The following is a 24,810-nucleotide window of genomic DNA, read 5'->3' on the forward strand; positions in this document are numbered from 1 at the left end:
ATGAATATTTCCATTTCTGAACAATGGGTCCTCCTGACAAGGGTAAAACAAAGAAAACTGCTGACAATGTTGAGAACAAGAAAACCTATTCTCAAACACAACATCTGGAAATATTTTTGAAATTGAACGAACACACTCTCAACATCAAATCTGTATATTCTTGAAGAGATATTCCCAAAAAAAAAATCATCAAATATACTCTGTTATTTGTTCTTCCCCTTCAGTTCCCCTGTTTTTAGAAGTAAACAATACCCTGCTTTCCTCCATTTAGTTAACCCAATGTCCCTCAGGTAAATCCTTCAGAAGTCCAAGACATGGGGAAAATGCCAAAATCCTTCAAAAAATGAAAAATTCAGGGATTTGCACCTGGAGGCTGCACATAGTTTTAGAATCATCAATTCACCATGAGCAGTAAAAATACATAGCATGAGCAATAGAGCGATAGCTCAAATTTTTGGAATTTGGAACTAAATCGAAACAAGTGCCAAATTCGAAGTCAATAACGTTAAACGACCCTCAACCGTTGCTCCTGCGGGAGGAAGAGCGCGTGCAGACAACGCTGACTCGCGCTGACGTCACCGCCTTCTATAAGTTCAAATCCCGCCTCGCTCAGACGATCCACACGCACGCTTCCTCTCCTCATCTGATCATCTCCTCTCACCCACGCGCCCACGCTTTCTCTCCACCAAAACCCTAGAAATCCTCAGGCGATCCGGTGGCGATGGCGGCGGCTGCGGCTGGCGCGGATGGGCTCCTCCCGGGCCTCAAGCTCGATCCCAGCGACGACGAGCTCGTCGGCCGCTGCCTGCTCCGGCGCCTCCAGGGCCAGCCCCTCCCGCTCGGCGGCGACATCCTCGAGGCGGATCCCCTGAGCGCGCCGCCGCCGTGGAATCTTCTCGCGGATCACGGCCGCGGCGACGAGGCCTTCTTCTTGGCCAAGAAGGGGAACGGAAAGCGGCAGAGGAGCAGTGTCGAGGGGCAGAGGATGTGCGTGGACGGCGGGAGGCTCCGGGTCCCTGATGACGGTCGCGGCGGCGGCGGTGGTTTGGCTTTCTTGCCGTCGATCTTTCCTTCGCCACCACCGGTTCCCCGCTGCTCCACTCCGCTGTCCCCGTCCTCGCCGCCATTTAAGCCGAGCCGGGTGATCGTCAGATGGTGGGCGCCGCCGGGGGGGTGGTGCAAACTCAACTTTGATGGCAGCGTGTATGACGACGGATCCCGGCGAGCGAGCATCGGCGGCGTGATCCGCGGCTGCGACGGTGGCGTGGTGCTCGCCTTCGCGGAGATCACGGAGCACTGGACGGTTGGCGTGGTGGAGGCCCGTGCGATGATCCGGGGGCTGAGGCTCGCGCTGGCGTGCTTCGTCGAGCGGCTTGTCGTCGAGGGCGACGACCTGGTGCTGGTTCAGCTCATCCGCGGCGAGGAGACGCAGACGAGGATCCCGGCGGCGATGCACGAGGAAATCCTGGACCTGCTCCGCTGCTTCGCGGACGTCGAGGTGCGACACATATATCGGGAGGGCAACTCGATGGCCCACACCCTGTGTCGCCAGGCGTACGTGCATCCCGGGCTGTGGACAGATTGCGCCACGCTGCCGGCCGCCGTCTGGGAGAAGATCGACGATGATCTGCGCGGGGTGGTGCACGAGCGCCTCTGCAACAAGAAGAAGAAATCCAGCGCTTGAACAGCAACAAGCAACGGCATGGGAGTCCAAGTCTCTAATCAAAGTCGAAGACTTTTCCCATCTCTGTGATTTGTAGATAGATAATTAGATTTGTAGTTGTACGTTTAGTGTAGTACTGTAGTTGCAGCTGTAAAGCTAATTATTCATTGTAGAATAGAAATTAATCATTATTCATTAGTTACATTGTTGTATTTAATCATTGATTTTGCAATAATAAAATAATCAACTTTTTTTTATGTCTGATCTCTTCCTTGTTGTGTTGTGATTTGTGCGTGTGATTGCGAGCTTGTGGCCGTCGTCGATGCGGTGGTGTTGTCAGGTGAGAGCAATTGGGGGATTGGAGCAAAGATGCACGGTTGGAGAGGAAGCCAAGTGCTGGGCGGCTGGGCGCCATGGATGGCAAGGTTGCTGTTCAACTTCAATGAATATATTCCTTATTCAGTTCATTGATTTGTCACACTTCTTTAGTGGTGCACTTTTAATGAAGCTCATTGATTTGTCACACTACTTCAAGATTTGGCAACAGGCTCCAGACTGAGCAATTTCAGATTCACCATGAGCAATGCTTATGACAATGCACCATTGTTACTGAATTATTGACTGAAAGTGATAACATGCAACAGCTCATCATCAGTTATCACTCAACACAAAAGAACTTTGACCTCAGTGGATGGGATGGCACATGCATGATACAAGCTTAGAGAACATAGAACAACCCATTTCACATCATGTCCTGTTACTTGCACTGTATAACATGACTGCCACTGCCCACTGGCACCCTGGCACTTTTCTTGCATCAAATTACAGAAACCGACATGCCAGCTGATACAAAATAGCTGCTGTTCCCCTAATTTATGTCAGGTACCACCGTATCAGGATGTATACTGACAATTACATCTTACATATTTTACTGAAGGTTGTACAAAACAAAAAATGCTATCCCCAAGACTTTACAACCACCTTTTGCAGGCTCCAATATAACAAGAGACAGATTCCTGCACAGCCGATTAACAATATGATTCCTTTGCATCTGATTAAATGCAATCTGAAGCGAGCAGCAAAATATTACACCACGCCACAATTTTCTAAAAACTCAGTAGGCTTCTTGTGTACAGGCCATCTCCAGCAAGATGTGTCATCTCCACTTCTGCAAATGGATCATCTCCAGTCCAGCAAGATGTGTCATCTCCAGCGCCCAACGGTGGCTTTACACCGTACTGGAGTACACTCTCCCGTCTGGCCTGTTTCTTTACTCTCTACTTTCTTGTCAGCGGCACTTGTGTCGAGTAACTTACAACAAGTTTGATCTGATCATCTTCTGCAAACTGAAGTACTATCTACAATTAAACAAGCATAAACGCAAATTAAGGGTAACAAAGTAAACTAAAAAGATAATTATTAGTATCTGAACAACCTGAACATCTCAGGCAGAAGAACCGGTACCCACACTAATTCAATTCACTAATAAAACTGAGGCATTACCGTCATGGCCTCATCCCTCATGGGATGGCCATGTAACTCATCTTGCTCGCTTTGTGTATCATGGAGAATGAGACTATGACTCACTTAGCCAAACAGTGTCAATTCTTCATTCATACATGGCAAATTGTCTTCCACAATCTGTCCAAAAAAGATTGGTAGTATGCATTGTGAGAGGGACAGTGCAAAGAAGATAGAAGACTATTCCATGGATACCTAAATTGGGTCCTGATAGAATGTATCTAAGGAAAGTGATCATATATAGTTCTATGTATGCTTCTTTCTATTCTTCTTAATTGAATAGGAAGAGCTCCTGCCATTTTTTATCTTTGCAAAAAAAAAAAACAGTCATGGCTTCCAAAATGATCAGTAGTTCAGTACCAGTTGGCATCAGCAGAATAATCAATATTGAAGTAATTTAAACATTACCAAATTCAAGTATTCAGCAGAGAGAAAAAGGATTATGTTATATATGAGATATTACCGAATTTAACATTACGTGTGCACAATCTAGTAACGCCAGGTTCTCCCATTTTAAGCTGAAATGGAAGGGGAGTAACAGGGAGAGGGTTTCGGGATTGGGGGAGTTGCCCGACAACCAGCCAGAGACCTTGGAGAGGAGTGTACAATTGGAGGCCTGCTTCGATTCAGTGCTGGTTCCTGGATCATATATGTGCAGTATTGGAGTCCTGTAGATCCTAGCCAGATGAGATGACCATGCTTCCAACATCTAATTCCAGTAAAAAAAAATGGCTATACATTGTACTGGGCTGACTGCAGTGTTCCTCGTATCCCTTGCTTAGCAGCACTTGTGCCAAGTGACTTGCATCAAGTTTATTCTCCTCATCTTTTGCAAACTGAACTTCAGATGACATGATAGCTGCTACCTGAGGAAATTGAACATCAGATGCAGAAGATGCCACACACTAATAGCTTAATTCAATGACAAAACTAAGGCATTATTACAGCTATGGTATTCCAACATCGTCAGTAGCAGTACCAACTAGCACAAGCAGATCAGTCAGTACAATTTAGCGGAAAGAGAGAAAAGGGATTATGCATGGGAATATCTAAGGAGGTGCAGCACAATCGAGCAAGGCCCCAAGGGAAATAAGCTCAGGTCGAAGGAAAGGCTACCTTGCGGCCGGAGAGAGCCAGGGTTGGGGGCATTGCTCGACAGCGCCGCCATGGCTTTTCGAGCTCCTATTTCTCGGTCACAAATAGATCGAACTGCTCGTCGCCCGAGACCTCGGAGACGATTGCGCTAACAATGGAGGTCCGCTTCCACTCCCTGCTCGACCCCACGACGGCGACGAAACGCACCATCCCCCGCCGCTGCTAGGTCCATCGATGGCGGGGCGGCGCCGCCGACGACGGCGCCGCAAGGAGCGCAAGTGGGGAGTGGATGTGTGTTGGTGGATTCCTATTTTTTTTAATGGGCTTCCATGCATCGGAGGCAGGCTGAGATTTTGTTAGATGGGCGAAGATCAATCGGATTTATGCCGTCACTGTAAGGCCCATCGACTCCTCGGCGTTGGCGACCTCCACGTGCCGCGGCCTCGCCGACGGCAAAGCAATCGGCCAGTTTTTCAGTTCTGATACTTCCGGTTTTTCAGGTCCCTCGCTATTTGTCAACATCGACAAAAGTTTTCATGAAAAAATTGTAACCTGTCTATTTGAAATTTCGTGTTTGTCATACATAGTTGCTTCATTACATTAACATAATTTCAAGTGTTTACAGTATCATCACATTTAATCAGAAGTAAACTCTGTTCATAATTTTTTAATCTTGCGCCAAAAATGTAAGAGGCAAATGATTAATAGCAGTGATTACTGAAAAGAACTATTCCAGGCAGAACTCCAGCAGCACGATCTCTATCTCTATGGCATCTCTTCCTTGTCCTCTCGGACGTCAGATGTCTTTGAAGTTAAATTGCTGAACTGGTACAATGCTTGCAGACTTCACTCTGTTACAAGAATGTTGTGTACTTTTCTGAATTCTGGTGACTCTGAATGGTTTCCATTTCTGAACTTTGGGGCCTGACAATGCTATAACACCATAAGGCTGCTGACAAGGTTGAGAACAAGAGAAAATATTATTATCAAAACACAAAATCTTGAAACATTTCGAAATTGATTAAACACACGCTCAACATGACAACATCAAATCTATATGTTCTCGGAGAGGTACTCTGTTTCATTAAAATCGTGTTACTCTGTTTTTTCACCTTCATCTTCATGGTTTTCAGAAGTAAACAATACTCTGTTTTCCTTCCTTAGTTACCCCTGTGTTCCTCAGCTTTATTCCTCTTCTGAAGAATCAGAAGAACATGACATTTGTAAAATCCTTCAGAAGTTCAAGAATTGGCAATTGGAGGCTGCGGAGAGCATTTTTCACCTTTCAGAAATCAGAATCATCATTGCCAATAAGAATCATGAACGATAATTCAATTTTTGAAACTATTCTCGAAACACCATAAGGTTTCTACCTTAGTTTTGAAGTCCAATATTGATTTTGCCCCTACATTTTAGGGTTTTCGTTTTTGCCCCCACGTTTTTAAACCGAAAGAGCCGTTTGCCCCTGGTTTAGACGGAAGTGAGTGGGACTGGACTTATGGTATTAAATAAATAGAGAAAGAAAAGAAAATATCTAATAGGGGAAACTATTCCAGCCTCTCACGAAAACCCCATCCAGCGGCATCGGGTAGCGCAGCAGGCGGTGATGAGCGGGCGTCGGCGGGTGGCGGTGAGCAGGCATCAGCAGGTGGCGCCTCGGCGCAGACCCCTCCTGCCCTGCATGGGGAGAGGGCGTGGCGGCGTGGGTGAGGAGGCTTGGAGGCGACGATGGGGAGGGGGTTAGGTGGCGGCTGAGAGGAGGCTTGAAGGTGGTGGCGGGCAGGGAGCTTGGAGGCGGCAGCAGCGACTCTGCGAGAGTGAAGAGGCGACGACGACATCCCAGTCAGGCGGCAGTAGCTCAGCACGGAGAGGAGGCGACGGCGGCAGCCCAGCCAGCGGGTGACGACGGTGGCAGCTCGACGCTGGGAGGAGGCGGCGGTGGCGACTCGGCATGGGGAGGAGGTGACGGTGGCGGCCCGGCCAGGGGGCGACGGCGGCAGCTCAACGTGGGGAGGAGGCGGCGGTGGCAACTCAACTTGGAGAGGAATCGATGGCGGTGGCCCGGCCAGGGTTGACGGCAGCAACGGCCCACTGGCCCGGCCAGGAGGCAGCGACGACTTGTAGCTTGCTATATAACCCTTCTTTTTTTTCGCCAAATTTTGTCATTTTTTGTTCGACATTTATCTAGATTTATCACATTTGTGTGTCAAATTTTGAAACAATATTTTTTGATATTATTCAAAATTGTTATATTTGTAAAAGTTTTTGATTTACGAAAATTGCAAGATGCAGCTATAGGGTAAATATAGAACTAATGAAAAAAAGGGGGAACATGTGCAACAACACACTGATAGTATGGATGTCTTTTTTTCAAAGATTTAACACCGTTAACATGCCCATTTAAAGTAGGGGTAAAACTTAGTTTCGTTTCAAAACAAATAAACTGGGGCAAAAACGAAAACCCTAAAGAATAAGGGCAAAACCAATATTAGCCATAAAAGTAGAGGTAAGAACGAAATTGCCCCTATTTAAAGTGTTAACAGCATAATCACATTTAACAAGAAGTAAATTCTATTCATAATTATAATCTTGCGCCTAAAAAGTAAAAGACAAATGATTAATAACAGTGATTACTGAAAAGAACTCCAGCCGCACGATCTCTATGGTCTTCCTTGTCCCCTCGGCCGTAAGATGTCCTACAAGTGAAATTACTCAACCAATACAATGCCTGCAGACTTCACTCTGTTACAAAAAAAATTTCTGAACTTCTCTGAATCCTGATGACTCCTAATGTTTTCCATTTCTAAACTTTGGGTCCTGACAAGTGTAAAACACCAGAAGGATGCTGACAATGTTGAGAAAAGGAAGCTATTTCCACTAAACACATCTCGACATAATTTTGAAACTGAATGAACACACGATGAACATCAAACCTATATACTCTGTTTTATTAAAACAATATACTATTATACTATACTCTGTGTTGTATTTTTCACCATCAGTTACATGACTTTCAGAAGTAAACAATAATCTCTTATTCCCCTCCAGAACTTCAGAAGTTTAGAACATGTGTAAAATCTTTCAGAATTTCAGGAATTGGCACTTGGAGGCTGCTGAGAGCATTTTCGGATATCAGAATCATCATGGCCAATAAGAATCATGGGCGACAATTCAATTTTTTCTCGAATTTCGAAATTAGTACAAACGCAGATGCTCACAACACATGCACACTTACCCCTATGAACGTACACACACCATACCTTCTATGAGCACCTTCGGAAGATTGTTGGGCCGACATATCTATGCCAAGTCTAGAACCTGAACCTTGGTGGGCTGGTTCCACCAGAAGGAACCTAACCATGAGCTACTCTCACATCACAGTATCCTAAATTTTAAAACTGGACATCTAGCTCCTAAATTTTATAATACCATTTATATGACCATGTAAAATGGTTTTGCAAAATGGTTTTTTATCTAAATTTTATATATGTTAAATTATTAGACATATATATTAAAAATCTTCACTTAAATTCATATTTTTACCCTATGTTTGCTCTCAGTTAAAAACAAATACCAGCTAGTATGACATTTTTATGGAGCATAAATTAAGAACTAAAGATTGATGATATATACTCCCTCCGTTTCAAAATGTTTGATACCGTTGACTTTTTAGCACATGTTTGACTGTTCGTCTTATTCAAAAACTTTTGTGAAATATGTAAAATTATATGCCTACATAAAAATATATTTAACAATGAATCAAATGATAGGAAAAAAATTAATAACTATTTAAATTTTTTGAATAAGACGAACGGTCAAACATGTGCTTAAAAAGTCAACGGCGTCAAACATTTTGAAACGGAGGTAGTACATATGTATATTCTTTACTTAAAACTGTCTGTTTAAGCATCAAAATATGCAAAACCACCGTCCAAAACTATCTTATGATGTAATTTAAATGGTATTGTAAAGTTCATAGGGTTGGGGTTTATATGTCTAAATTAAAAGTAATACAAATAATGACATCATATAGCCATACCATATCCATCTCAAATCATAGGTAGCACCAATTAACGAATATTTGAGCCCTATGTGGATGCGGCTAGACACCTAATGGCAGATCTCGTATGTTTGATGGAGATTTAGAACGGACGGTGCGTACACCCTTCCTAACCCTTGTGATTCAACATTAAAATGTTCGGTTGCTTGAGAGTCTTCTCGTTTCAGATCACCATACCAAATGCCCACCATGTTGGCTGCCGTCATACCTTACTCGCTTATGAGAGAGATCGACAAGAGCTCTAAGATTCGACCACCAAATTGATCTTCTATGGGGAGGAGGGGGAAGGGGAAAATTAACCCGGTCTGATTTGCTCTTGGGCTGATCTTGGTGTCAGATTGCTTTGCTTGCTAGATTTGGGGTTTGTTTATTTGGCAGAATCATCTAAGGATTTTATCTTTTTTTGGAATAATTAAGCATTTCCTTGTTTCATATGTGCTTGTTTGACAGGGATCAGTTAATCCTAATTAGCATGCCAAGAGATTGAAGGTTCAACTAGGTTTGTTTGGGATTTTAGTAAAACGGAGCTTGAAAGTTCAAAATCTCCGGTGCTACGAACCTTCTACGTTCCTGAAACAAAATTTTCCAGGTGACTAATTAATTATTTCAGCTAATAGATTAGCGACACGTGTGTTAAAATCTTATCCTACGATTAGGGATGCAGGTGGATCGGGCCAGCCCACAGACCCAGCGACCTAACTAGGGATTCACGTGGGTCAGGCCGGGTGGACCCAAGGTCTTATCCAATATAACACAAATTACCACCTTGGATATATTGGGTAAGACCTCCGGTCAATCCGGCCCGACCCACATGCATCCCTATCTATGATAGAGCAGCTTGCACACGTATGAATTTCTCTAAAATCGGTTCCCCGTATTCGTCCTTGATAATGAAAGTTTTCATAGATATTCAATTTGGAGTAGCCCTTCTTCTTTCTTTGAACGAATCCGTACAGATTAATTAATTTCAAATTAACGCTTGTTCCTTTTGCTTGCTCTTGGCAAACTAATTAGCTTGCTTGCTAGGGCCATATACGGCTCAAATTAAATTCATCCCCATGGCTGACCACAAAGTAGGAGGTCTACCCGAGTTAGGTCGGATGGACATGATGACCACGCTGACCACGCTTGGCTTCGTCGGCAGCGACGTCGACGTCGACGAGGACAGCGGCAAGGCGATATGGGATGATCTCGCTTCTGAGATCGCGGCGGCGGCGCCGCCACCGTGGATCGATACTCCGGCGACCTTCTTGTATTCATGGTCATGCATGTATTTGCTTAGTGGTTAATTTTTGCTGGCTAGCTGGATGTGCTGTCAGATTTATTGTGCTGCGAGCTGTTTTTTAATCACTGTTTGGAAGCACCTATTATGCGATTAAACAGGTAGCCAGCTATAGCTTGGTAATGTACTACTGGAATGAATTAATGTGTGCTAGTTTTGTCCTTTTTTTCACCGTTGCATATGTGACTGTTGTCACATGTACGTCATGTATGGCATGTACTTCATTTTTTACTTTAATTCATTTATTTTCCTGTTTGGACCCGTATATTAAATATATACTTTAAATTAAAAAAAAATTATTTATTAAGGGATGCACTAAATTGCACCGGGAAAGGGTAATAACTAAATAATATTTATTATTCGCATAGTAATTTTTTACTATATGCTATATGTTTTCAATTACATGATAGTATTAATAGGGGAATTTGGAATTTGTGATTATTTCACTGCCAGTAAATAAATTACTAACATTGCGTGTGTTTTAACTATAACGTACCCAGGGTATACTATAGTATGCCTATATTTTTTAAATATTTTCTTCATAATAATAGAAATGTATTGGATGCATTGACCACTTTTTGAATGGGGAATATGTGGTGCAATTTGTGGACCATTTAGGCCATGTTTGGCACACTGGATTTTAAATTAAATTATAGTGTTTTATAATTTTATATTTTCTCTAAAATAGGAATAAATTAATTTATCCAAGATACAAATCTAAGGATTCTTGGATATCGAGCAGTAGCACAAGAGCCCAATAAATCTTCAAAGTAGACGAGTCTAAATTAAAATTCCACCGAACATTTAAAATGCTACTATTAGCCTTTGGGCCTCACTTTGTGGTTACAATTTGGTACAAAATGGTCCCAGAAAAAACTACGAGAGCCAAAAAGGGATAGAAGTTGGACTTAGTTGCTAAGCGTGCAGGGGTGGCAATGGCTACATGCCATAGCCCACCGGTCTCATGCCACAGTCGACACTCGTCACCAGAAAGGAGGATGGGGTGGACCACTCCCAATCATCTCCTCCGGCTACCACAACGGGATACCATATGGTTTGTTCCTTTTCAGTCCCAGTTCCCTTATTCACGCGATTTAATTGATTTAATTACATACTATCGAGTACTTTCTTTGTGGGTGCATAGATGGAATTGTTTTGTGTGGTCTGGCACAGGAAAGGCTCTAACCAATTTATCTTTCCATAATGTTGTGATAATTAGTATGACTAACTAAATATTTCATATCATAAATAAGAACTTTCTTAATATATTTCATCGTATATTTGTGTTTCCAAAGGTGTTTTATCTAATTTTGTATATCAACTAGTAATACCTATTAAAACATGTCTATAGTGGTTTGATATGTCTATAGTGGTTTACCGTTGTTTATATTGGTAAGACACTAGGCACTGCAAAAAAAGGATAAATTGCCCTTGATGAAGACAATAAAGGATAAATTGCCCTTGTCAAAGATAAGTTTGCACTGTCATCAATTTACTTTTCACTTTAGAAATAGGATATAGCTGGAGTGGAAGCTGGACACGTAAAAAGTTCCCAAAAGGCGAAAACCATGATTGTTCACGACTATACCACCTGTCCATGTCCACCTCTTTTGATATGCGAAATGACTTTTTTGCCCTCATTTTCCTATCAAGTATGTACTAAGCCCAAACCTCCAAAGTATTTTATTCAATAGGAAGCACATCTCCTTCTAGACTGAAAACCTTGCGGTGGGGCGGTGGCCAGGCTATGGCCACCGCCCCACCACGGGAGAGAAAGAGGGTCGTGGGCTAGTGGTGGGGAGGCTCGTTTTTGCCGTCAGGAGGGGGTGGCGGTGGCTGATCTGGTAACAGGAGCCGCTAAAGGTGAGGTAGGAGTGGTAGGATAGGGGATTCCTACCAGAGTTGAGAATGGCAATGAGACATCAGCAGTAGAAGTAGCGGGGGAGATGAAGGTTGGAGGTGGTGGAGAGGGCTTGGCCGGTGGATCTTGATGGTGCCTTTGTGGTGCCGGCGTGGCAAGGTCTTATCGTGGAAAGGAGTAGTGGCGGCGGGGTGGTTTTTGCGGAGATCAAGAGGAGAGAGAAAGGGCTAGGCTTTATATTTGTTGCATGAATCACAAAGAAATCCTTGATGTCTGTGATTTAACAACATATCAGGTGACAGATGATTACTCAATCCTTGTAAATTGTCTTGAGACAAGTAATTAGTAACTAGCATAGATATCGGCTCTGATATATGAGAATACATAGATCCTTGTTTTTCTGTTATGGTACTAGGATTTGTTGCTAATTTATTGTTGTTTTCATTATTATAACAACTACTTCCCCTTATTTGATTTCTTTCTTATGACTCTGTTGCACTATGATCAACAATTATTTTCATTGACAGTGTTGCTATTCAATTATATTCGTGGTATGTGTATTCCTTCTAGATAACTTTTTGAAGATACACCAATAACATTACCTTGTGACTAGTCATAACATTTATTACTTATTCTTGTTGTGCCAGATATCCTTACCTCTATCTAGAGGGGAAAATTATGGTCATAGTATATCCTTACCTCTATCAAGAGGGGAAAATTATGGTAATAGTATTGTTTATCGTTCTTAATATGTTTGTCTGACTTGATTTATATAATGTTCTTGTGTTCAACTACCGAATATGTTACGATTTCTTCCTTTTGTGAGAAATATTAATTCTAGTGTTTTCATCTATATCTAATCAAATGATATTCATACAATGCACTGTTTCATGATATGGCAACTACTCCAGCATCTCTACCGCAATCAAGAGTACAACAATGTGCAATATATTAAAATAACCATTTGAATCATGGGATTATTTAACATTAATATTTTGCATGTCATCTATGCAAAGAATTACATCATACCATTTCTATTAAAACATTTCTCCTTCCCTACTCAGGATGGCCCAGATGAACACACATCCACTTTAGATGAAAAGGTACCTATTGAGGTTGCTGACATGCACCTTTCTCGGGATATCCAGTCTAAAGCGGAGATCCCACCTGCTTGTAGGACTCTAAAAGAGCAATCATCCAAAGTTGTTTATGGAAGTTGCATTTCTGATCAAATGTTTGGACTACGGGGTTCACAATATACACTGGCCAAGCCATCCTCATCTGAAAGATTCTATACTGATAAATTCTCTGATGCCACTGGATCCAACCATCTGAAGCTTCATAGACAAATAAGTGATAATGGAAATGTTGAATCTAGGCCAGAACTGAACAAAGATGCTATTGGAGTTTTATTAAGTGAAAGGAGTCTATTAGCCAAATCAGGAAAGCAGGTTGAGCAATGTATGGTGAATGATCTTTCTGCTCATCCTTACAACCCTATGTGTCCTTTGTCTCAAGGTGTTAATTCTTACAGTTCATCTTCCCAACAAATTGGGAGTTCATCAGGAGAAGTCAAATATATTCAAAATTCAGGTCAAGAAATGCAAATTGCTTGTGAGATTGTAGAAGAACAATCACATATAGCTTTGTATGGAGGCAAGAACCCTTATGAATTGACTGGGCTCGGTGATCCTCGTGATAAATTCATTGCCCCATCTTTATTTGAAGGAGTTAATATTAGTAGCATCTCTAGCACTTCGTCAGGGATGAACTTATCAACCAATAGTGCTAAAGAAAATAATGAATACAACCAACTGAAGCTTCAGAAGCAAATTGATGGTTATCAGAGGTTTGAAATTGGCTCGGGACTGAATATGGATGATGTTGATGGCGATTTAACTACAACAGGGGCTCCATAAAAAGTGCAAGTTGGGAAAAACATGGTAAACACTCGTTTTGCTAAGCGTACCAACCCGTATTTACTATCTCACATGGTACTAGTTACAGTCCATCTTCACTACACAAAAATGAGGTGAACCAGTTGATAGAACATCCTGAGTACCATTCACGGTTACATCGCATCCAACCTTCACCGCAACCAATCATCGAAGATGTATCAACATCAATGACACTCTATGTTAAAGAACCATGCTGTCAATGAAATTTTTATTTGGCAGACAATTTTCCTAGTCTTCGGGGAATTGACAATGTTGCGGATAACAACCCTAGAATTTCCTTGCTTCACAACACTATTGTTTCCACCAGGAATGCAGGGAACCAATCTCCCACCATGAGTGGTATGGTGCATGCTGATGTTTTAGAAATCTACTCCTCTTTGGATCAGCAGACTTTAGCTAACAATATACAAATTCAGTATGCTCTTCAAGCTGCCAGGCAACCATCACAACAATCCCTGCATGCTGATGTTGCAGAAACAAACTCACCTTTTGGTCACCATTTTGCAGCCAACATTATACAGAGACAGCTTGCTCCTCAGGTCACAACACAACCATCAAACATATCCCTACATGGGAGCTACAACCACAACCTGCGGATTGGATCTGGTGGTGATTTCCAGATAGAGCTGTTCAGGCCATTCTCATCTCACATAACTAGTAGTGATGTCATTTCTGGTGCATTGCCAAAGATCAACATGCAGGCTGAGACAATGGTAGGAAAAGATGATTTAAAACATCAAAATCTTCATGGACAAATTGGTTTTCATGAAAATGTTGCACCTCACTATTTTGGCATGAACCCTGAGTTGCCAAGGATATCATATTTTCTACGCCATAAATGCTCTAAATTCTAACAGCTTAATAGTGATGCAATGAGATGTTTAACCATGGTAGAAAAACAAGTTGAGTAATATACCATAATTGGTCCTACTTTCCCTTCTGTGATAGTACCCAATCCTTTGTCAGGAAATCATCTTTCTTCCATCTCCAGGGGTTATTGTTTAGGCAGTAAGGATCCTAATAATAATCAAGGTATTGGTTTTTCTCCAATGTATGGATCAGGTGGATTCAATACTAATTACACCTTGCCCCCTGAGAATAGAAGCACATGCAAGGGAATCCTATGACATAGATACTGTATCTAAAGCCACTAGACAAAGCTGCCAAGTATACTTTGATTCTGCAGAACAGAGTTCTCAATGTGTTCAAGAAATGAGACTAGATGAAGCTACAAATTCGAACATGTTGACTGCTCAGCAACAACCTCAGAGGCAACTGTATAGACACCTTGAGAGACATCATAAGAAAATCGTTGCATCTGAAGCGCAGGCGTTGCATGGCAATGTTGAGACTCCTATCAGGATGAACAAAGCTAAGGAATTCCCTAAAATAGTAAGGGATCATGAAGCATGCTTACTTTCATTTTATCATCCTGCTCCTATTCCATCCCATGTTATGAATATGTTGCATTGGTGCTTCGGTATTGATATGGAAAGGAAAATGCCATTGCCAAAAAGGTATCCAACACAATGCTATGGTACACCAAGGATTGTTCATCAGAATGGTACATTAGGTTTCAGAAGATCTTATGTGGATTTTCCTCACAGAGATGATCTCAAAAGTTTGGACAATAAGGAGCTAAATGTCCTGCTATTCCAAAGGAAGTTTAGTGGTTTAAGCAAAGGGAATTATCTTCTTTTTTCACATACAACGCCATGTGTTTCAATGCAGGTTTGTCCTCTTTGATTGCAGGCGAGACCCTGCTAAGCATTCACATGCATGGAAGACTTTTCCCGATGGTCAAAGTTTGCTATTCTTTTCTATTTTGTTTTTCAGCATTGATCAGTGTGGGGGGCTGCTTCAGACAACAAAAGCTTCAAACTGCGACACCTGAAGAGAAATTCATGGTCTTTGAAGAAATCATGCCTCATGCTATTAAACTGGTGATGGATATCTATGGAAGTTATGTGCTACAAAAGGTTTTAATTGCAATTATTTTAATTTTGATGATTTAGGTAAACACTACTAAATTCACACACCTGTATGCTTTACATTTTCTACTAAGATGATCGAGCAGGGAACCCCGTTTTAAAGGAGGAAAATTACAGCATGGTTTTTTGGAAGTGTTTTAAGTATAAGCTATCAGATATATGGATCTAGAGTAATCCAAAGGGTAATGTGTGTTTTCCATATCTAATATCACTTCAACCTATTGCATATCTGATTTGCTTCATATACACAAGATCTAGATCAGAGTCTAATATTTTCTTCAGGGGGAGAGTTGGGAGGGGGGGGGGGGTCGGGGGGAAGGGGATCGGTCAAATTTGACACTTTGAATGGCAATGTCCACCCTTTCACTTGATGCATCCCCATCGATGTCAATTAGTTAGGACACAACTTTACCAGGTAAGAGTTGGCCTTCACCATAGCCACCTCAGCTAGAAAGTAGTGTGGGTGGGGGTGGCCACGTGGTGGATGGTGATGATTACTGTTGGGTGTCAATATGGTCGACTTGGCAGATCTAGCGGTAACCTGAGATGGATAGATGGCAGACATAGTGGAAGGGAGGTGGTGGAGGCATTATGCAGGAGAATGTAGGCAACTTTGGCATCAAATGTGTCTCCTACACAATAGGTGGCAACAGGAAAGAGTCTCACCGGTACCTGGAGTAGCTTCGATGTTGGTGAGGTAGTCCAGGGCAATGCAGGAGTGGTTGATGGTGGCGGTGGCTAGGGTATTATGGCTTGTAGGAAAGACTAGGTGGAAATATAGGGACTATAGGATGTTTAGGGAAGTTGAGTCTCCGCGAAAAAATTATTGGAAATAAGGGATAGTAAAGGTAGTGATATTTGTCGAAGGAACAAGACTCTCCATTGTTAGGACTAATTTTCATTATATACACGAAGCGTTGTGTTCCAAAATTTCTGCAACTACATATTATTTGAAATAAAGCTCTGCCATTATGTTCAACTCGTCCTTCATTCTATCTTGTACTTGTGTTTGTAAAACACATAATTAAGCTAATGCCCACAACTCATTAATTTTCTTGCGTCTTTGGCTATAGAACTTGGTGATCTAGACTAGAAGATTCAGATTGCCAAGGAGCTCAATAATGATATCATGAAATGTATATATGACCAAAATGCAAACCATGTTGACCAAAAATGCATTGAGCATGTGCCACCGCAATTCATAAAGTTCTTTCTAGAGGACATGTATGGCTGTGTTGTTGAGTTATCAGTTCATCCATATGGATGCCATGCTGTCCAGGTTTAATTCTTTGCTTTTTGGTTAATTAATTTACAATATTTATTTAGCATGGAGTCAACAAACGATATACTTTCTCCCTTGTCTTTTCATTTTCAGAGAGTTCCGAAGTACTTTGATGATCCAATACAGGAAATTTTTCTCGAAGAAATTATAGAGGATGTCTACTACATGACAAAAGAACAATACGCTAACAATGTTGTGCAGGTCAGCTACAGCTTATAGTATAATTACCCTATTGATGTTGTTCACTGTTCTTTACAACTATGCATAAATTCTACATTATTAGGAAAGCCCATTAATTCTATTTTTCTTTTCGTGCCAATTCTTCATTAATTCCCATTTAGTTATTGTTTGAATTTTCTCTTTGCAGCACATTTTGCAGCATGGGAAAGCCCTTGTGCGATCTTTAATTATAAAGAGATTTATTGGGAAAGTTGTGACCATGAGCAAGCAAAAGTACGCTTCTAATGTCTTTGAAAAGTGCTTGGTCTTCAGTAGCTATGATGAAACCCAGAAGATTATTAATGAGGTCCTAACCATAGCCAAGGTAATAAATAGTGGTGGTAGCGGCCGCTATAGCGGCCGCAATAGCGGTAGCGGTCCCCTCCCACTACCACTATGGGGTAGCGGCATGGATGTAGCGCCCTATAACATAGCAGCCGCAATAGCAGGTAGCGGGCCGCAAAATTGATATAGCGGGCCACTATAGCAGATGGGCCACATATATATATATATTTACCCTAAACCCTAGTCCACCTTTTCTCTCCACACATTTGCATCTAGCACGCCGCCACCAACACCGCAGGGCCTGCGTCGCGCGGCGGCGCTCCACGGATTCATCGGCCAGCCGGACGCCGGGCGGCGGGCGGCGGCTGCCGCTGAGTTGAAGAGCACCTCCCATCTTGCCTCTTCGATTCGATGGCCAAACATTAGTTGGTCAGTGGCTCAGCGCAGCACCGATGCCGACTCGCCCTGTCCATTGATTTGAGTTTGATTGCTATTCTGTGCAGGTTATCTTCTTCGTCGAGGTGATTGCTTGCTTTCTGCTACCGGTTAATGCTTAGTGGTTGGTGCTCATTGTTGTGTTGAAGGCCTAAAGCTCAAGCTCAACTGTAAGATCTGCATTCTACTTGTACACAAAACACTAAAACACATCAATTTCCGTTGGCATAAAGCATAATGGCATGTTAATATTGTAGCATATGTATATAGTATTTGCCTTTACAAGAGATTTACACGTAGGACTTAAGATTATCAATTTTTTTGTAGTTGCACAATGTCTTCGGCTGCATCAACTGCACGTTCAAGCCAATCAACATCAAGGAAAGATCCAGCTTGGGAGTTTGCTTTACCGTTAACTGGAAATGAAACTAAGAATCAAGTTGGTTGCTTATACTGTAAGAATTACTTCAAGGGTGGAATAACTAGGCTTAAGAGGCACTTGGCTGGAGTTAGAGGGCAGAGTGTTTATTGCACACAAGTTCCTGATGATGTTAAGGAGAAGGTTAAAGCAATGCTGGATGCACATGGTGAAAAGAAGAGTGCAAAATTGGATAGCCAGCTTCGATTGAGGCAACAGGTTAATATCAATGGAAATGATGATGAGGAAATGGAAGAAGTAGGAGAAGTTGAAGTTCAAGAAGCTCCATCAGCTGCAGGAAGCACACTAGTCCGTAAGAAGCCCCGAAACAAGGGACCATTGGACAGCTATTGCATGCGCCCTGAGGAACCTCGTGCTAAGGGAAAGCATATACAAACTACAATGAGTAAACACTGTAAGGTCAAAGAGAGGGAAAAGCTCATGAGTATATTGCAGATTGGTTTTATGAGGCAGCAATTCCTCATAACACAGTTTTTTCTCGAATCTTTTGATCTAATGTTAGAGGCTATTGGACAATTTGGCGCATGATTGAAGCTTTATATGCTTGGCACTCCTTTATTAAACAAACATATCAGTTTGTTGCAGGAATATTTGGAAGTGCAAAAGGAGTCATGGTCTTCTACTGGATGTTCTATTATCGCAAATGCTTGGACAGATCGGCGTGGAAGAAGCTTAATGAATTTGGTTGCTCACTGTGCTAGAGGTATGTGTTTCATTGATGCCATTGATGCTTCCTTGGAGGTTCACGATGGGAAGTACATCTACAGCTTGGTAAGCTCTTGTATTGATGAAATTGGTCCTAAAAAGGTTGTGCAGGTGGTCACTGACAATGCTTCAAATAATATGTCTGCATCAAAGATGCTTCAAGTGAAACATCCTCACATATTCTGGACCTCATGTGCTGCCCACTATATTGATCTCATGCTAGAGGATATTGGTAAGATAACTATGGTACATAACATTATTCGAGATGGAAAGTCTATCACAAATTTACTCTATGCACAAGTTAGATTGCTGGCCATTATGCGTCAATTTACGAAAGGTGACTTAGTTCGAGCTGGTACTACTCGATTTGCCACTAGTTACTTGAACTTGAAAAGTCTTTATGATAAAAGAAATGAATTGAAGCAATTGTTTGCATCACAAGATTGGGCTAAAAGTTCCTGGGCTAAAAAGATTAAAGGACAGAATGCACACAACTTGGTCATGAACAACAAGTTCTGGTCACAAATGCTAGAGGTTATAAATTATTTTGAGCCACTTGCATATGTACTTAGGAGGGTGGATGGTGATGTTCCAGCAATGGGATACATTTATGGTGATCTTATCAAAGCAAAGAAGGACGTTGCAGCATGCCTAAATGGAAATGAGAAGAAATATAGTCATATTTGGAAAATCATAGATGCAAGATGGGACAGCAAGCTCAAGACTACATTGCACAAAGCTGGGTATTTCTTGAATCCGTGCTTCTTCTATGAGAATAAGAGAGAAATCAAGGAAGATTTCCTGATGCAAGCAGTTGTAGAATGTGCAACCTGCATGTATCGTGATGATATTACAGTGCAAGATATTTGTGTAGCTCAGCTTAGCCTGTACACTGAAGCCATGGATTCTTTTGGAACAACAATGGCTATTAGACAAAGAAATAGTCCAACAATCACCCCAGGTAACTTGATTCTTAATTTCTACCATTAAATGAAAATATCTTCAAGTTTGTTAATCTACTTTTTGTTGTCATTGTAGCAAATTGGTGGTCTGTACATGGAACTAGTGCTAAGGATTTGAGGAAGATGGCTATCAGGATTTTAAGTTTGACTTGTAGTTTCATTTGCATGCGAAAGAAATTGGAGTGCATTTGAGAGAGTAAGTTCTCCAAATAATTCTGCAATTCATTATTCACTGTTAATATATCTTGAAGAATCTGAAATGCTTGGATATTATATACATGTAGGTCCATTCTAAGAAAAGAACTAGATTAGGCCACCGAAAATTGAATGCTCTGGTCTTTGTCATGTTCAACAAGAGGCTGAAATCAAAATATTCTCAAAAGGATAGGGATCCATTAGTTGCTAAATTTATAGATGATGATCCACCAAATGAATGGATTATAGATGATGATGCACCTGCACAACAACCAGAAGTTGATGCTCAGAGTGCAGCTGTCAGTCGAAAGAGAAGATTAATACATAAAAAATCATCAAGTAAAGCAAAGAAAGCATGCGTTGTGGTCGAAGAGGAGGAGGAAGAATTTCAATCTTCTAACAGTGAACATGAAGAGGAGGAAAATATTCCTTATGCAGATGGTTCAAGTGACCATGAGCTTGATGACGTTGGTGAGAATGACAACGAATGACATGTTCCTCAGTTGTTTTATGGCTCCCATGATCTTGTATTCTCGTTTGTTGTGAACTTGTGATTCCTGTTGGCTGGCTTGTGCATGCACTGAGACTTGAGACCATGTTTGTGTCTTAAATTTAAGTTATGTTGGAATGACATAAACTCTTTGAGGGCAAGTATACAAATAAATGTCTATTTTCTCAAATTTACATGTGATTATTTAATGCCGCTATTGGAACTTAGCGTCCGCTATCTGCGATCCGCTACCAAGACCCCAATCCGCTACCAATCTGCTATCTGCTATTTTTGAACCTATAGTGCCAATACCTCATCAAAAGTGGTGAAACTGAAGCTCTTATGGTATGTATCCACATCCTCCCAATTATGTGATTCTTAGGTGACTACATGAATATATACATAGAAATGAAAAAAACTTAAAGTTAACATAAAAGAGTTAAGTCAAAAGAGAAAAAAACGTAAAACCCATTATGTTTATTACACTGGTCTTGAAATTAATGTTTACAACAGTAGTCAAATTATGTCTATTACACAAATGCTCCATTGAACTGATTCACAACCTTTGTTCTAGCTTATGAACCTGGTCTTAAGTATGTGTTTCTTAATTAATTTCTAGGCAATTAATTAATGCAGGTTATGGTGAATGACCAATATGCCAATTACGTTGTGCAAAAGGTGATTGAGACATGTGACGAGTGCCTGAGGATGCGCCACAGGCAGCTCCGCAACTGCACCTATGCAAAGCATGTCGTTGCACGGATAGAGAGGCTCATTGAAGCTGGAGGTAGGCCATCAATCTGTTTTCCCTCCCTAATATATCACTCAAAACAGTCATGACATACATACATACATACATACATACATACATACACATATGTATGTATGTATGTATATGTATGTATATATATGTATGTATGTATATGTATGTATATATATGTATGTATGTGTATGTATGTATATGTATGTATGTGTGTATATGTATGTATGTGTGTATATATATACATATATATATATATATATATACATATGTATATACGTATACATACATATATATCCATATATACGTATATATACGTATATATGTATATAACACGTAGACCATACGAACAGTTGGATGGCTATGATGTGTAAGGGAACACAAGAGTCGTATCTAATTTGATTTTTTATGTCGGTGTTTACTCACATAACTTCGTCTAAATGAAAAACTTAAAATAAAGAAGGCTATAATACAAATAACTAATATTCGAAAAAAAGTTTGTTTTTCGGCCATAATCTAGGACCTATATGTCTGTTACATGTGTCGGATCTAGATAAAAACAATACATATAGTATTGGCACTATAGGTTCAAAAACCAGCACCCGAGCCGAACTGATCGAACCAGCGCCTTTATCCAATATCTTCATTAACCCAGCCTTATACATCCGCCTCCCCCCATCCTCCATCCGAGCTAACGCCTCTCTCTCTCTCTCTCTCTCTCTCTCTCTCTCTCTCTCCATACTCCAATCCCCATCCTCCTCCCCCCATTATTCTCCCCCACCTCCTCCAAATCTGCCTCCCCACGTCTCTGTTGCGAGGTGGCGGCCGGCATCGGTAGCGGTGGTGATGGCGGAGGTGGTTGCGGTGTTGCTTCCTCCTCCACCGCCCTCTCCTCCAGCCGTTTTCTTCTCCTGGCCCAGTCTTAACTATGTGTTTCTTAATTATTTTCTGGGCAGTTAATTAATGTAGGTTCTGGTGAATTACCAATATGCCAATTACTTTATGCAAAAGGTGATTGAGACATGTGATGAGTGGCAACACAAGATAATACTTGAGTGCCTAAGGATGCGCCATAGGCAGCTCCGCAATTGCACCTATGCAAAGCATGAGGTTGCACGAATAGAGAGGCACATTGAAGCCGGAGGTAGGCTATCAATTTGTTTTCCCTCCCTAATATATCACTCAAAACAGTCATGATATATATATAGCAGAAAATGCATAAAAACACATATTCGTTTTGTAAAAATGTGTTTGGCATTTTATTTGTGTCTAAACCCCGGCCTCTTGCTGATGTTACATCTTCTCTAGAGCGCATAATGATGATGCAGCCCAGGCACTCCAGTCGACATGGAAAGGAGCTGAGATACCCTAAAGATCTGGAAATGAGCTGAAGAGATGGAAACCCTTGCTCGTTCAGCATTGTCACTGACAGGTGGGTCCTTTAATCGGTTGTGACAGTTAAGGCGGTTTCCGGACGGTTACACCTGACATGTGGGCCCTACTTATCCTCTAGCTTGCTTTGGAGTGAGGTTTCTTCACTTTCTCTTTATTTTATTTGCTAAATTCCTGCAACACATTATTCTCCAAGTACAAGTGGAACTATTTTATTCTAAACAATTATGCATTATAAGCATAGCTAATTCTCCTTTATTATAGTTATATTGAAGGTCAAAATTGGTCTATAACGACCGTCAACACCCCTCCAGTCGAAAAAGTTTTTTTTAAGTCTTAGGTGGAGTCCTAGCTTATACCCAAGTTGAGCGCCTGTGAAGAACTCTTAGCTAGTCTGCTGCTATTTTCCTTTTGTTGTTAGTCGTAATGTGCCTTTGTAATAATGTAAATACTATCATTATAAATAATAAAGATGTGTCGGTGTACCCCCAACTTTTCATGGGATGGGGAATAATACACTAGTGTTTGGGAATGGTATTTCTGGGTGTGACACCTTTATCCTAAAAACTCATAGAGATGACAATAACATGTGATATATGTTGGAGCTCTTTTTATTATATCTCTATTCTCTATTTATATATAATAATAATATGCATGTGCTAAATGTTGCGGTGCAATTCTATTTATCTTTAATAATTTTTAAAATTTCATGTTAGACAAAAATATTTTTATATGATTTGTGCATTTGATCTTTAATGCAATTCATGTCGTACATTAAATATATTTCATGTAAAGTACAATAATATGATATTGAGTGGGCACAACAAATCTCTATAAGAATTAATTATATATAATCACATAAAATATACGAGGGCAATAATACTTAAAATATGTTAAAAAAAGTAGAGTTATTACATTATTTGTTGCAGGCATAATATAAAGTATTTGATACATATATAGAATATACCATGTAGGTAAATAACTATCCTAATTCTGAGCATTTATGATACACTTCAGAAATTCTCATGTGTCACATGGAATGTTGCTTTCTCACTCATTTTGCTGGTACATCACTAGATGTGGCACAAATTGTTGCCTTAGCTCGTCACCATTCTGCAAATGTATTTGTTTATAAAATAAACAATTGTATTATAAAATATAATATAATATTTTGAATGATCAATGTTAGTCGGGAATGACCATAAAGCCAACAAATGTAGTGCTCCACATTTCCAGGTTCGCATGAAGAGATGTACGTGACAACCCGACAAGCTCCTAAGAAATTTGAATAGTTAGCTACCTTGGGAGAGACAAATAAATTTATTGGTTACCTGTCAAGAACCGGATTTGACAATTATTTGACGTGACAAGTTAATATCCTCGGTCCACCTTGAGACAGGACATGCCACAAGCATGGCTATGCTAAAGTAGTCAGCAATGGTTAACAATGTTTTGCTATATCTCATATTTGGTTTATTCTTATAGGTTGGAATTAATGGATTAGGGTCTAGTACATAGAGTGTTATGCTTTCTTGGTCTAGTATGACCAGGATATAGCTTCCAACGACACGTACTAGTTCAAGAATCTAAAAAAAGTAGTCCATTAAGATAATATTAAAAAACACAACGATATAAAAACAAAGGATAGCCAACTTACCGATTTGCATTGTGCAACTTTATAATGAATTTTCAACCAGCTACCTACAACCCTGCAAGGTCTATTTTTTTATGGAACTTCAATCCAGTAGCAATCTATATGATGTATAATAATTGTTTAAAACAAGAGCCAAAGAAGTCAATATTGGCTATATTATAAAAAATTACCTTGTAAGTCTAGGAAATGTTTTGTTATTAATTCGTTAGTTTTCTGGACCGTCTGGATGTTTTCATACATGAACTTATGCACGGACATGTTGAAGCAGTGACGGTCCAGTGGTTCATACTTGTTTAGTACTGACTGAAGTTTTCTGACACTCAATTTAATGGTGTGTGTCCATGAACTTTGCACCCATATGTTCCTATCAATCAAAAAGAAAATAGGTTGCTGCATGTTTAAACTATAGGGTGGATACACCATACAGAAGTCGCCTGCACAAGGGTTTCAGTAAATTTATTTGTTGGATGTAGCGGAAAAGGCCGCCTATCAACTCTTGTAAACTCATCGCAAAAACCACGGAAAGGAGGGAACTATATTTGTGTTAATCCATTTCATCTA

The 24,810-nt window shown here is 40.8% G+C and overlaps 1 protein-coding gene and 1 long non-coding RNA gene across 24 annotated transcripts; one reads left to right on the top strand and one right to left on the bottom strand.

Moving 5' to 3' along the window:
* Positions 1 to 2,403: 2,403 nt before the first annotated feature.
* LOC107280891 (uncharacterized) lies at positions 2,404 to 6,381 on the bottom strand. Of its 5 annotated transcripts, none has more exons than XR_010741225.1 (7): positions 5,653 to 6,381; positions 5,392 to 5,561; positions 4,301 to 5,228; positions 3,923 to 4,050; positions 3,774 to 3,852; positions 3,167 to 3,304; positions 2,404 to 3,021 (listed from the first exon to the last, which is right to left on the bottom strand). It is a non-coding gene; the product is annotated as an uncharacterized lncRNA (long non-coding RNA). The 5 variants fall into 5 exon arrangements; XR_010741224.1 differs by having other exon boundaries at positions 3,648 to 3,852; XR_010741223.1 differs by having other exon boundaries at positions 3,648 to 4,050; positions 5,392 to 5,541.
* Positions 6,382 to 11,365: 4,984 nt separating this feature from the next.
* LOC9267833 (pumilio homolog 3) lies at positions 11,366 to 23,109 on the top strand. 19 transcript variants are annotated; one of them, XR_010741559.1, is made up of 14 exons: positions 11,374 to 11,777; positions 12,130 to 12,205; positions 12,547 to 12,585; positions 12,660 to 15,171; positions 15,277 to 15,613; positions 16,505 to 16,710; positions 16,807 to 16,914; positions 17,081 to 17,646; positions 17,721 to 17,822; positions 17,980 to 19,757; positions 19,835 to 19,954; positions 20,043 to 20,788; positions 21,080 to 21,230; positions 22,512 to 23,109. XR_010741559.1 is itself a non-coding variant. In XM_066310759.1 (12 exons), the coding sequence occupies exons 1-2, from the start codon at positions 11,730 to 11,732 to the stop codon at positions 13,399 to 13,401; spliced, it is 903 nt and encodes a 300-aa protein (XP_066166856.1). In that variant the 5' UTR covers positions 11,366 to 11,729; the 3' UTR covers positions 13,402 to 15,171; positions 15,277 to 15,613; positions 16,505 to 16,710; positions 16,807 to 16,914; positions 17,081 to 17,646; positions 17,721 to 17,822; positions 17,980 to 18,794; positions 18,899 to 19,028; positions 19,369 to 19,757; positions 19,835 to 19,954; positions 20,043 to 20,633. The 19 variants fall into 19 exon arrangements, 8 of the variants coding, with proteins under 8 accessions (XP_066166856.1, XP_066166855.1, XP_066166854.1 ...); XR_010741556.1 differs by having other exon boundaries at positions 12,547 to 15,171; XR_010741554.1 differs by lacking the exon at positions 12,130 to 12,205 and adding an exon at positions 22,160 to 22,347 and having other exon boundaries at positions 12,547 to 15,171.
* Positions 23,110 to 24,810: the final 1,701 nt, after the last annotated feature.

Source organism: Oryza sativa, chromosome 5 (assembly GCF_034140825.1).
Source record: "Oryza sativa Japonica Group chromosome 5, ASM3414082v1".
Lineage (NCBI taxonomy): Eukaryota > Viridiplantae > Streptophyta > Magnoliopsida > Poales > Poaceae > Oryza > Oryza sativa.

What these genes read in the sequence shown, in the direction of transcription:
- LOC9267833 (XM_066310756.1), top strand. Translation starts at nt 11,730, where the DNA reads ATGAATCACAAAGAAATCCTTGATGTCTGTGATTTAACAACATATCAG. An exon ending in GTGATTTAACAACATATCAG is followed by an intron (nt 11,778 to 12,546) that starts GTGACAGATGAT and finishes TTCCCTACTCAG; the next exon opens with GATGGCCCAGATGAACACAC.